Source organism: Phyllobates terribilis, unplaced genomic scaffold (assembly GCF_046119375.1).
Source record: "Phyllobates terribilis strain yellow unplaced genomic scaffold, ASM4611937v1 Scaffold_12__6_contigs__length_324123572, whole genome shotgun sequence".
Lineage (NCBI taxonomy): Eukaryota > Metazoa > Chordata > Amphibia > Anura > Dendrobatidae > Phyllobates > Phyllobates terribilis.
The window spans coordinates 196264410-196277974 of record NW_027362772.1 but is presented as its reverse complement, the minus strand read 5'-3'; the positions used below and the strand labels follow the sequence as shown (position 1 = coordinate 196277974).

Here is a 13565-nt window from a genome sequence, read left to right as displayed (position 1 = left end):
TCCTTGACTCTGAATGTGCCAGGTCCTGTTCTGTTCTTGTCTGTTTCCGCCACTCTGGGGACTGTATTCCCAGACTGGCTCCTGTATCTCTTTCAGTAGCAGTCCTGTCTGAACTGTACCCTAGCCTGTTCATCCCGCCTTCTAGGGGCCGCATACCTAGATCTGTTATCTGCGTTTCTTGCTTGTCTGTACGCCTTCCTGGAGGCTGTATTTCCAGGCCAGTTTGAACACGCTCCTAGCCTGTTCATTCCGCCTTCTAGGGGCCGCATACCTAGATCTGTTATCTGTGTTTCTTGCCTGTCTGTCCGCCTTCCTGGAGGCTGTATTTCCAGGCCAGTCTGAACACGCTCCTAGCCTGTTCATCCCGCCCTCTGGGGGCTGCATACCCAGACTTGCTCCTGTATCTCGCTGCAGTGTCAGTTCCTGTCTGAACACTCAGTTCCTGTCTGAACACTCTCCTAGCCTGTTTCCTGTTTTTCTCTATGTCCGTACCTTCACTTTTTCTGCAGAGTCTGTACCTGCACCTAACTCCTACTCATTGTCGCTGTACTTCCGTTTGTGAGTTTAGAGTCCACTCGCTACTTCATTGCAAGTATCTTGTGTGTATCTGGTTCTGCCTTTCCCTTCCAGTCTGTTCCGTGTGAACAGAGCCCTGTCCCCTCTGCTCTGCCTTTGCTCACCGCTCCGGCGGTTCTTGCCTGCTCTGCCTTGCTCACCGCTCCGGCGGTTCTTGCCTGCTCTGCCTTGCTCACCACTCCGGCGGTTCTTGCCTGCTCTGGCTTGCTCACTGCTCCGGCGGTTCTTGCCTGCTCTGCCTTGCTCACCGCTCCGGCGGTTTCTGCCCACTCTGCCTTGCTCACCGCTCCGGCGGTTTCTCTCTGCTCTGCCTTGCTCACCGCTCCGGAGGTTCTTGCCTGCTCTGCCTTGCTCACCGCTCCGGCAGTTCTTGCCTGCTCTGCCTTGCTCACCGCTCCGGCGGTTCTTGCCTGCTCTGCCTTGCTCACTGCTCCGGCGGTTTCTGCCCGCTCTTCCCTGCTCACCGCTCCGGCGGTTTCTCTCTGCTCTGCCTTGCTCACCGCTCTCGCGGTTCCTGCCTGCTCTGCCTTGCTCACCGCTCCGGCGGTTCTCGCTCTGCTCTGCCTTTGCTCACTGCTCCAGGCGGCCTCGCTCTGCTTTTGCTCACCGCTCCAGGCGGTCTCGCTCTGCTCTGCCATTGCTCACCGCTCAAGGTGGTCTCGCTCTGCTCTGCCTTTGCTCACAGCTCCAGGCGGCCTCACTCTGCCCTGCCTTTGCTCACCGCTCCAGGCGGCCTTGCTCTGCTCTGCCTTTGCTCACCGCTCCAGGCGGTCTCGCTCTGCTCTGCCTTTGCTCACCGCTCCAGGCGGTCTCGCTCTGCCCTGCCTTTGCTCACCGCTCCAGGCGGTCTCGCTCTGCTCTTGCTCACCGCTCCGGCAGCCTCGCCCTGCTCTGCTCTTGTTCAACGCTCCGGCGGTCTTGCTCTGCTCTGTTTGTCTACCACATCTGCGGTTCTGTTCCTGAGTCCCAGTCTGTACTGGACCTTATCCAGTCTGTGCTCCAACCTGCTAGTGCCTCCCTGTCAGCACTCCAGCCATGCTTGCCAGTACTCCCTGCCTGCATACCAGTCGTGCTTACCAGTGCCCGCCTGTCTGCATACCTGCCGTGCCTGCCTATACCCACCAGTCAGTGTGCCAGCCTAACCTGCCAGTTCCTGTATTCTCCGGTGTGGGTCAACAGCCGTGTCCGGGGTCTGACCTGGAGTAGCACCTGGTCCCTCTGCTCGGTTCCTCCCTGGTGCACTGGCGTCGTTAGCCGTCGTGCGACCTTGGTCGGATCTGGTAGATACTTAGTTGCGCCCCTCCGGGCACTCTCCGGTTCATGGTCCAGTGGGATCACTAAACACGCACACGCCAGTCAGTCCGGGCGTGTGCATAACAACTAATAGTATAGGAAATATATGAAATAATAAAAATGTGCTTTATGATAATGTAATTGCATAGGGAAAGGATGGGAAATTAGGATATAAATGTAGGAACTAGATAAGGCCATGAGGATAGTTAGGAATTGGGAAAGACAATGGAGGGCACTGTAGTTCAGGAAGTTAGATAGGTTCTGTACAGAAGTAGTTATGCACTACACCCACAGCACAAGGGAATAGATCATTTTGATCTGATGATAGAGGGAAAAAATTGCATACCTCCCATTGAAGAATCTCTGTTAATAGCCCATTGGTTAAAGAGGAAATCTGCATATTGGCACCTTAAATTTAAAAAGACCTATCATGTGCCAATATTATTATGTATGTAATATTTCATCATTAATATTACAGGGTATTGAACGTGTAAATGTACTCAGTGTGGGGATCGCCCTAAGAAAATGTTGAATTTGTAAAACATACTGGAAGTTCTTGCTAAAGTCATACAATCAATTTGGCTTACAAACAGAAACAAGATATTAATCCTCACATTTAATGTTATATTTTAGCTTTTTGATGAGTATTTTGCATCTTGTTTTTTACATGCTTTTTACTTCTTTGACTAAAATATTTTGTATTTTGTAATCGGGTATTCATTTAGTGAACAAGCTTATTGGTGATTCAATGCTGAGTGGTGGCAGTTTTTATATAGACACGACTGGCCCAAAAAGCGTCAGCAGTGGATTCCACTCATATGGAAATGCATTTGAAACAATATGGATGTTTTAACTGAATAAGAATACATTTAGATCATTTCTATGGGACTTCTAGATGCTGGTGATTCTTCTACTTTGTATCAAGTCACATGTTTTACTTGTATGCGTCCACCTCTGATAGACTCTAAGAGCTCATTCAGATGTCTGATTTTCTCACATTCGAGATAAGAGGGCCGATTATTTTAATCAGGGTTTATTGAGTTTGGTCCGAGTATCATCAGTTTTTCTCGTATATGGAGAAAAAAAAAAGTTTCTCTACCTTCTCCTTTCTGATAGTCTGTGAAAATCGGATTGTACTTGTATTGCATACGAGCGTGGACCGAATTTTTCACAGACTTATTGACTTGCATTGCTATTTTTTGATCGACTCTCGGATCAAAATCATATACAGTATGTCTTTCTGTGGGCCGCGAAAAATCAGAACATGTGTACAGCCCCATAGGATATCACAGGTACAAGTGCTATCCGTGAAAACTACGAATAGCACTCGTACATGAAAAAAGGACAACTGAATGAGGCCTAACGCTAAATTCTCATAAAGAGTATTTGGTGTCTCTTCCATGCTGCATATTTTTGTATGCAAAACACTGTGTATTACTGTTCCAGCAATGTGGAGGGGATTTATACAGTAGAATTCTCATGCCCATTGTGCTGTTTTTTAATGCTGCGAAAACTGATATGTAATGCATTATTGAACTCCTCATGTCAATTTCTTTTGGGGTAAAAATGCATTTTATTTGCAGATTTTCCCCAGCAACTTGAATGAGATGTGGAAAATCCGCACGTAACAACCACATATATATTTGATCATGTTTCAGCAATGGAAACGCACTAAAAACACATGTAATCTGCACATGACTGTATCAATAAAGTTTTATTAAAGCTAAGTGACAGGAAGTATCCAAAGCAAAGCAATCTTTTAAAACATGACATGGAAAAAAGTGAATAAAAAAAAATCTGAAAAAACACCAAATAATAAAAATCCAAATATCCTAAGGCTATGTGCAAAGAATGCGTTTTTGAAGCGTTTTCGCGGCGTTTTTCCCACCGCGGAAATGCTGCAAAAACGTTTGTTAATAGGTCTGGCATGCATAGCAATGCAAATCCAGATGTGCTGTGCACATGATTCGCATTGCGTTAAAAAACGCAGGACTACCATTGTTTGGGCGTTTCCGCCGCAAATTTGCGCCCATTGACTTGAATTGAAACGCAGCAAAACCGCAGGTAACCTGTGAATTTGCTGCATTTCAATTAAAGTCAATGGCCGCGAATTTGCGGCGGAAACGCTCTGCATGTGGTACCCAGGTCGGGAGAGGAGGCTACTACTCCTTTCATCCGATCGCTGCACTCGCTGATAACAGCGAGGGAAGCATGGCTGGAAGGAGCAGTAGTCTGCTCTGCCCAGCCCACGTGCACGCAGTGTAAAAAAAAAAGAAACTAAGAATAAAAAAAAACCTTTTATACTCACCTGTCCGGCGCCCCCGGTGTCCTCCTGGTCCCCGGCGGCGATCCTCTCTTCCCGGCGGCTTGTGGTACACTGTGGGGAGCGGGATCGCTCCCCGCAGTGTACTGAGCTGTCAGGACCTGCGGTGACGTCAGCGATCAGCTGATCGGTCACGTGACCGGTCAGCTGATGCTCATGTCACCGCAGGTACTGTACTGACAGGACCTGCGGTGACGTAGCAATCAGCTGATCGGTCACGTGACCAATCAGCTGATGCTTACGTCTATGCAGGTGCTGTCAGTACAGTACCTGCGGTGACGTAAGCATCAGCTGATCGATCACTTGACCGATCAGCTGATGCTCACGTGACCTCCCCGTGGGTGCATTCTCAAAAATGCTCACACGGTGGTTAGCTCACCAGGGCTCATCTGCTGATCTTCAGTGGATGAACCCCAGTGACCTCCTGCAGCAATGTATACTGACAGGAGTGATTTTACACTCCTTGTCAGTATACATTGCTGACTTCTACAGCAGAGACATTGTAGCATCAGCGTCTCTGCCTCCTGCCGGGCAGAGACGCCGTTCCCCTCACAGCCACGTCCCTGGTCCGGCGTCTTCCGGCCCCCGTCCTGCAGCTACTGTGGCGCGCACTGCGCGCAGCTTCCCAGCACTGTGCTTAGGGCGCGCGCTCCCTCCCTCTTAAAGGGGCCGCGCGCCATCCTAAAAAGTCCCCGGCCAATGGCCGGAGGACTTCCCCTATTTAAAGCACCTCCTCCAATATGGAGGTGCCGGTGCAAGGTTGTTGTTCTGTGTGCTAACACTTGCTTCAGCCCTCAGGTCCCGCTGCCTGTCAGTCCTGCCCGCCAGTCTGCCTGTCAGTCCTGTCCGCCAGTCTGCCTGCAAGTTACCTGCCGTACTCACCAGCCTACCTGGAAAGCACCTGCCAGTTACCTGCCGTGCCCGCCAGCCTGCTTACCTGAAAGCACCTGCAGTTACCTGTAGTGCATGCCAGCCTCCCTACATGGAGCACCTGCCTGTTACCTGTCATGCCTGCCCGCCAGCCTACCTGGAGCACCTACCTGTTACCTATCGTGCCCGCCAGCTTGCCTACCTGGAGCACCTGTCTGGCTTTCCGCCGAACCAGCCTGCTTATCTAACCGGACCACCCGTCAGCCTTCCAGCCGTGCTCATCCGCTGTACCGGTCAATTCCTGCCATCTGACCCATGGGAGTCACCTGCTCTCATACAAGGTCGGTCCCAGAGTGGCACCTGGTTCCCCTGCTCGGTCCCTCCCTGATTCATGGAGTCGACTGAGCCGCCGTGCGACCTTGGTCAGGCCGAGTAGGCACTTAGTCACGCCCCTCTGGTCCCTCCTTGCACCGAAGCACAGAGGTTCCACCACCCGGACCCGTAACAGTTTGCACAGGCCATGGAACCCGGTGGCCCCCAGGCTCCTTCGCTCTCTGACCTGTACCAGGAGGTCTCACGTCAAAGATCCCAACAGGAGACCATCCTGTCCTATCTGCGGTCAGTCAACTCTCGCCTGGACACGCTGTCCACCCCGTCTGTGTCCGTCTCTAGCCGAGCGGCACCCGCTCCGGCAGCAGCTCAACCTACTGGCGCTATGGCACCCGGCTCTGGACCCCGGCTCTCTACGCCTCCATGTTTTGGTGGTGACCCCGTCTTATTTCGAGGCTTCCTAAATCAGTGCACGCTGCACTTTGAACTCCTGGCACATCAGTTCCCCTCCGACCGGGCCAAGGTGGCATTCATCATGTCTCACCTCAACGGGGAGGCATTGGCATGACTAAACCCTCTGTGGGAGAGAGGGGATCCCCTGGTGTCCGATCTTCCGGCTTTCCTCACTGCCTTCCGGAAGGTCTTCGATGAGCCTGGACGAAAATCTTCTACTGCCTCCTCACTTGTCCGTCTCCATCAAGGGAGTCTCACCGTGGGCCAGTATGCCATACATTTTCGAACCCTCGCATCTGAGCTTGCCTGGAACAACGAAGCCCTGGTGTCCACCTTCTGGGAGGGTCTTTCCGGACGGATCAAGGATGATCTAGCCGGTCGTGACATCCCTTCCACCCTGGACGACCTGGTGTCATTAGCTACCCGGACTGACATCCATTTTTTGGAACGAGCTAAGGAGACTACCAGGGAGAGAAGACTTCCACGTCTCGCTCCTGTATTCCAAAGCTCAGTCTCGCAACCAGCTATTCCTCGGAGACGTTCCCCAGAGCCTATGCAAATTGACCAGACCAAGATGGTCAAGTCTCGCCTGGAGACGCGCTGAGTTGAGGGGAGTTGCTTCTACTGTGGCAGTAAAGAGCATCTTATCCGTTATTGTCCGGTGAAGTCGGGAAACTACAGTGTCTAGGACCACTTGGAGAGGTCGTCCTAGGCAAGAGTAAATCCTCTCCGTCCTTGACTATATCTGTTTCTCTTTCCAGTGGTGAGACCCGCTTCTATGAGACTGCCCACCTGGATTCCGGAGCTGCTGGGAATCTAATTTCACAAGCTGTTGTGGAGCGGTATCAGATTCCTACCATACGCCTGGCTGAACTGTTGGCGGTCGCTTCCGTGGATGGGAGACTTCTTCCGGAGACCATCTTGCTTGTCACAGAGCCTGTAACCCTCCAGGTGGCAATGCTGCACTCGGAGAAGATCTCCTTTCATGTGCTGTCCTGCCTCTCTCACTCTCTCTTGCTTGGTCTACCCTGGCTACAGAGACATGAACCTGTCCTGAATTGGAGGTCTGGTGAAGTGCTCCGTTGGGGGCAGGAATGCCAGGAGTCCTACCTGGTCTGCCGGCACCCTACTGGTCCTATGCGGACGTCTTCGACAAAAAGGAGGCAGAGACACTTCCACCTCATAGGCCGTATGATTGCCCAATCGACCTGGTACCTGGTGCTTCTCCTCCCCACGGACGTATCTACCCCTTGTCGCTGGCTGAGACCCGGGCCATGTCTGAGTACATAGAAGAGAATTTTGCTAGGGATTCATCCAGAAATCTATCTCCACAGCTGGAGCAGGATTCTTCTTCGTTAAGAAGAAAGGTGGCTCACTACGTCCCTGTATCGATTACAGGGGTCTTAACCAGATTACCATCAAGAATAAGTACCCCCTGCCTCTCATCTTGGAGCTGTTCGACTGCCTTAAAGGCGCGAAGATCTTCACCAAGCTCGATCTTCGTGGGGCGTACAATTTGGTCCGGATCTGCCAGGGAGACGAGTGGAAGACGGCATTCAACACCCGGGACGGTCACTATGAATATCGCGTGATGCCCTTTGGTCTCTGTAATGCCCCAGCCATCTTCCAGGAGCTGGTTAACGAAATCTTCCGTGATCTCCTGTATTCTTGCGTGGTGGTGTACCTGGACGATATCTTCGTTTTCTCTCCGGACCTGCCCACACACCGGAGGGATGTTCGTCAGGTTCGGCTAAGGCTCCGGCAGAATCGCCTATACGCAAAATTTGAGAAATGCCTCTTCGAGCAGACCTCCCTTCCTTTCATGGGCTATATTATCTCTGAGACTGGTCTGCGGATGGATCCCGAGAAGGTTTCTGCCGTCTTAAAGTGCCCCCGACCGGAGGCGTTGAAGGCGATTCAGCGATTCCTGGGCTTCGCAAATTATTACCGCCTCTTCATCCCTCATTTCTCCTCCCGGACTGCTCCCATCTCCGCGCTCACCCGTAAGGGAGCAAATCCCAGGGAATGGACTTCCGAAGCGGAGGAGGCCTTTATCTCCCTAAAACAAGCTTCCTCCTCAACCCCTGTGCTGCACCGTCCGGATGGCAACAAGCACTTCTTCCTGGAGGTTGATGTACCCTCCTCCGAAGCCAGAGCGGTGCTCACCCAGAAATCCCCACCGGGGAGAATGGTAACCTGCGGCTTCTTCTCCAAGCTCTTCTCCTTTGTCCAGCTAGACCTCAAAATAGTAGTGCATGCAAGATGACCCAGGAATCTCAGAACTGGAAGAATTTTCCGAGGAAGAATGGATTTAAATCATTCAAACAAGAATTTAAATACTCTTGTCTGGCTAAAATCTGAAAGTAAAATACGTATTTATTGCAAGACAAATTGACATGTAATGGCTTTCAAAATTACACCGCAGGTCAGTTTCCGCAACGTTAAAAAAAAAAAGCATGAGTGGGCATGAGATTTCTATAAATTCTATCCGCTTTGCTGGAACTGGAACTGTAAGGCTATATGCCCACGTTGCTTCATTTCCGCATTTTCTCTCCCGGAAAAACGCATGGGGAATTCCGCACGCGTTTATCGTGCGTTTATTGCACGTTTTCCACATGCGGAATTGCCTTGCGTTTTTTATTGCATTGCAAAGGCAATTCCGTTTGCGGAAACGCAAAATTAATTGACATGCTGCAGATTTTTGCTCGCATCAAAAACGCTGCGGAAAAATCCGCAGCATGGGCATAAAACTTGCGGATTCCCCTTGGGTACCATGGGGGGCGGATTACATTGCGTTTCCCAAGCGTTTACGCTGCGGAAAATCCACAGCATATATGCTTGAAAAACACTACGTGGGCACATACCCTAAGACGCTGCGCTTTTGCACTACGAAAATACACGGCATAAAAAATGCCACATGAAATACTCATCGTAGCGCAGGAACTCAGCATAAGGTTTTGGAGTAGCTTAATGTATTTTTAAAGCCCCCCAACATAATCTGTAATCAGTCGCTGAGGCCAGTGTTTGGCTGCAGCTGCCATGTGTGTAGAGAGAATGTCATCATTGTAGCCAAGTAAACAAAGACCACTAGGGAGCAATGGTATATAATGGATGAGTATAATGTTTTTTTGTTATTTTATCTGATTGCCTGCCTTTGGCAAAGTTTTCATGATCTCATGATCTAGGATAAATCTCTTCCATTTGTATAAGTATTTAAAAAGTATCATCTCTGACTATTGCGCAATAGTGTACAACCATACTTGCATAAATTATTTTATGTAATGTTATTATAAAAATACATATCGTACATACCTTTCTCGGAATCTGGAGATAGTTCGATAAAACTACGACATGCCTCTTCTGAAACAAAATATAAAAAAATTAAACATTCTGAATGCAAGCTACCATATAGATTACACACTTGCTCTGAGGTACATGTTACTGTACACAGTGTACACTAAATCTAGCCGTTTAGTCCAGTGCATAGTCTTAAAGGGAATCTATCAGCAGGTTTTTGTTACGTAATATGAGAGCAGCATTATGTAGAGACTGAGACCCTGATTCCAGTGATTTGTCACTTACTGGGCTGCTTGCTGCAGTTTTGATAAGATCAGAGTTTTTTTCAGCAGGAGATTATCCCTAGAGGGCTAGTAAACCTGCTACCATGTAGTTCTCCATATTCATGAGCTCTGTATAAACCTGGCGCCCCCACTGACTGACAGCTTTCTGCCTATGAACAGCATACACAGAAGGCATTTGTGGTGTAGGCGGGGTTATACAGAGCTCAGCATTCAGAGAACTGCTAGATCTGCAGCAGAGAAAACTTTTTTATCAAAACTGCAGCAAGTAGCCCAGTAAGTGATGCACTGCTGGAACCTGGGTCTCTGCCCCTAAATCTTGCTGGTCTCGGATTACATAGCAAAAACCTATTGACATATTCCCTTTACTAGACGTGTGTTTTGAATGCGATGTAGAATATTTCATTTAGTTACATTTATTGTACTTGCTTCTTATATTTTATGTACTTTTTAATGTATGTCTTATATCATGTTTATGTTATATACTGTAGATCATGTTTGCCCCTCTCTTATGTAAAATATATGGATGGTGGGTTTCTTTTTATCAATTAGAACAAAGTTAATGAGACAATGAGTCTAGAGGGGAATGTATGAAATTCTTTGTCTAAAAACAATATTAGACGGATTTGTATTAATGCTGTTGAACTACAGCTTGTATTGCACCGTTTCTGGTTGATAGTAGAAAATCACTTTTGTTAGTGCTCAGTTAGGCAAGTATAATATACGTATGTGACACCCTGGCCTGGATGCCACAAAATGTAATAAAGCTGTGTCTGAGAGCAAGGGGGAGGTTCTCTAGTCAGGGGAACATTAGCATGCAATGCCTCCTGTCTCAGGCCAGTGGGGGGAGCAGGCTGCCCCTATAAAAGCTGGTACTGGGGGCAGGGTTAGGGAGAACTTGACGGCCTGTCTCAGGACTGAGACTTGTCCCAGAGCAGAGCAGGGACAGAAAGTTGTATTGCACCTAAGAGGAAGTGTGGCAGGAGGAGAGCCACAAGCCAGAGACAAGAGGCGAAGAGAGCCTGTCTTGGCAGATAAAAGACTTACTTTACCAGACTTTGGTGTCTGAGGCTGGGAGGATTCTACATCCTCCAGCAGATAACCAGTCCGCTAGGGACTGTATATTTCTTGGCCTAAGAAGCCTGGAGGCCCTGCCACAACAGAAGGGACCAGCAAAGCCGTACAAGGCTGGGAGCAGAAAGGAACCCACGTCGCAGGCCATACAGGCGAGAATACACGGAAAGCTCGGAAACGTGGGCTGTTACCCTATAACGAGGAGATAGCCAGAAGGAGCGCAGGAAGCACGGTAGGCCTACACCCTCACCCTGACCAGGGCCAATTTCCCCGTTGCTCTCAGACATCCAGGTCCCCTCCTAGCCGGGACTGTTTATGGGTCAGTTTACCTGTTTTAGTAAAGACCCTGGACTGCAACTTGTTGTCTGTGTGCTCCTTGCTCCTCCAGCACTATCGGCACCGGGACTCTCACTACCATCACTCCCACCATCCACCACACTGCCCTGGGGCCGCACTCTTCCCGTGGGGAGTCACACCATCCCAGCTGCATATATCATCAGCCCCAGCGGTCTGCCCTGCAGCGGCGGTTCCTAATGACTGCAAATCCACAGGTGGCGTAGTCGGACATAATCAATAGCACATAACAGACTACCACTGGCCTGACCACCCTGAGCCACGGAACCGGGTTGCCACTACTACCCCCACCGTTTCCCTATTGCCCGGATCCGAGTGCCCCACGGCCCAGGGGGCGAGTCAGATTTGGCGTAGTCGGCAGGATTTCGTGCCCGCAACCACCGGGTACTGCGTGCCGTCAAAAGACTGTCATACCTGCCGTGGTGAAGGTTCCCGCCATCCGGAGCCGTTTCCCGCCATCTTCAGTCGGTTCTCGCCATCTTCAGTCGGTTCCCGCCATCTTCAGCTGTTTTCCCGCTGTCCGAAGTTGTTTTCCCGCCGTCGGACGCCATCTTCAGGACGCCGCGCGGGAAGAAGAGGGGCGTGGACGCCGAAAGCGCGCGAGACCCGAAGCTCCACTCCACGCACCGACGCTGCGCAAGGTCCTGGAAGGGAGAGAGAGCGACGCTGACGTCATCAGGACGCGACGCAAGGTCCTCGTCCAGAGCAGCAGCAGTGGAGCCGCGGCCTACAGAAGAGGATGGTCGGAAGGTAGGCCACGCATAACTAGGGGGGAGGAAGATGTCGGACACAGAGGCGCCCACTACCACCAACGCAGCTGCAACAGCGGTGATGCCCTTTTCCCTGCCTTACATCCCTGGAGCGGCCTGGCTGCCCAAGTGCTCAGGGGAGCCCCATGCCCTAACTGACTTCAAGGAAAGGCTGTACAGTTTGTTCCAAGTCTACGCCCTGACAGAGGAACAGAAGGTCAGCATACTAACAGGGCAGTTAACTGGCGCAGCCCAAAGGGAGGTAAAATCATGGGCCACTGAGGAGAAAAGGACTGTGAAGGGTATTCTGGCCCGGCTGCGGGGTACCTTTGACACACGTACCTCCGCTGAGATTAAAATGAGGTTCTATGGATGTAAGCAGCGGGCACAGGACAGCATCAGAGACTATGCCCTAAATCTGCAGGAAGCCTTGAGGGCTATTCAACAAACTGACCCTGGCAGTGTGCAGGAAACGGATAAGCTGCTAACAGAACAATTCATAGAATGTCTGCTTTCTAGCGCCCACAGGGCCCAACTGCGCCTCATGTTCTTTCAGAACCCCGACCTGACCTTTGCCCAATTTAAGGACAGGGCCATAAGGGTGCTCCGTGAATCTGCAACCAGTGGCGCTATAAACCCCCGGCGCCCTGCTCTCACCTACCACCAGGAGGCGGCGCCCTCCTCTATGGACCCCGTGGGGGCTGATGCACAGGCCCTGAACCAAGCCCCGTCGAAATACCTGCACCACCAAGTCCAGGAGCTGACCAGGAGCGTCGCGGCGTTGACCAGGACCGTCCAGGCGTTGCAAGTGGACCTGTCAAGACCCATCGAGCTGGCTTCAAGTCCGGAGGATGTCCCGTGGCGTCGACAGAGGAGGATCCCGTCATTCCGAGGGAGGCCCACAGACCGCTACGCAGAGGATGGACAGCCCATTTGCCGTCGATGCAACCAGCCCGGACACATTTCCAGGTACTGTAATTTAAACGGGTCCAACCTGGGGCAGAGGGCCAACCCCCAGGCATAAGATCACCAGGCCCTTACAATTGGCGTAATAAGTACGTTGGGGGGCGCCCGGTTTTACCCGTGGTGCTGGACGGTATCCCCATGAGCGCCTTGTTGGATACTGGGTCACAAGTAACCACTATCCCTTATGTACTTTTAAGCAGTATTGGACTGATGCTGATATCACACGGTATCCAGACAGTAACTTGAGCATCATCGCCAGTAATGGCTTACCCGTGCCGCAGATGGGGTTCAAGGAGATGACCATTAAAATTGGTAAAGTTGAACTGCCGGCACAGGGAGTAATTATTGTGGACATTGACTGTCGTGAAAGTCACCCTAAAATAACTGTGGGTACTAATGTAATTGAAAATTGTCTTTCAGAGGTAATTGTAATTCTACAACAGGTGGCGGTGAATGCTAGTTCCAGCCAACAGAGAGTCCTCAACAAGGAGATAAAACCCCTGATGAGACGGCAGCAGGTAGAACTGTCTGGTGGTGAGATCGGTAGCGTAAGACTGAGTGACCCATTCCCCATTTCCATGCCTCCCAAAAGTGAAATGATGATCTGGTGTCGGACTGCAATCGGGTTGAGAGGTAGAGACTACCAAGCCATGGTAGAACCCGTGTACTCAGACAGCAGGCCCACCATTTTGACAGCCCGGGGGGTGGTTGATGTCCGTCATGGGAGGGTGCCCGTCCGCATCCTCAACATTGGGGAGAGGGAGGTACACTTACCCAGGTACGCTACACTCACCAAGCTGTTTGTGGTCGAACACAAAGCTATCAGGGCCGTGGAACCCTTGCCTCCATCTCCTCAGGCGGAGGGTAATGGCTCCCAGAAACAAAAGGAGGACTGGTCCCAGAAACTCCATGTGGGTGCTGACTCCACTCCCCTGCACCAAAAACAAGGAGTCTACCGGGTGGTACAGGAGTACGAGAGAGTCATTAGTAAGCACCCGC

At 50.9% G+C, this 13565-nt stretch overlaps 1 protein-coding gene across 5 annotated transcripts in view; it reads right to left on the bottom strand.

Annotated features, from left to right (window-relative positions):
• Window positions 1–13565, bottom strand: part of LOC141173198 (germ cell-specific gene 1-like protein) — a 93866-nt gene that overhangs the window by 23694 nt on the left and 56607 nt on the right. For all 5 annotated transcript variants that reach the window (XM_073657825.1, XM_073657827.1, XM_073657823.1 and 2 more), the window contains one exon: window positions 9158–9205. In XM_073657825.1, coding sequence (XP_073513926.1) covers window positions 9158–9205 — 48 coding nt within the window. The remainder of the gene's footprint in view (window positions 1–9157; window positions 9206–13565) is intronic.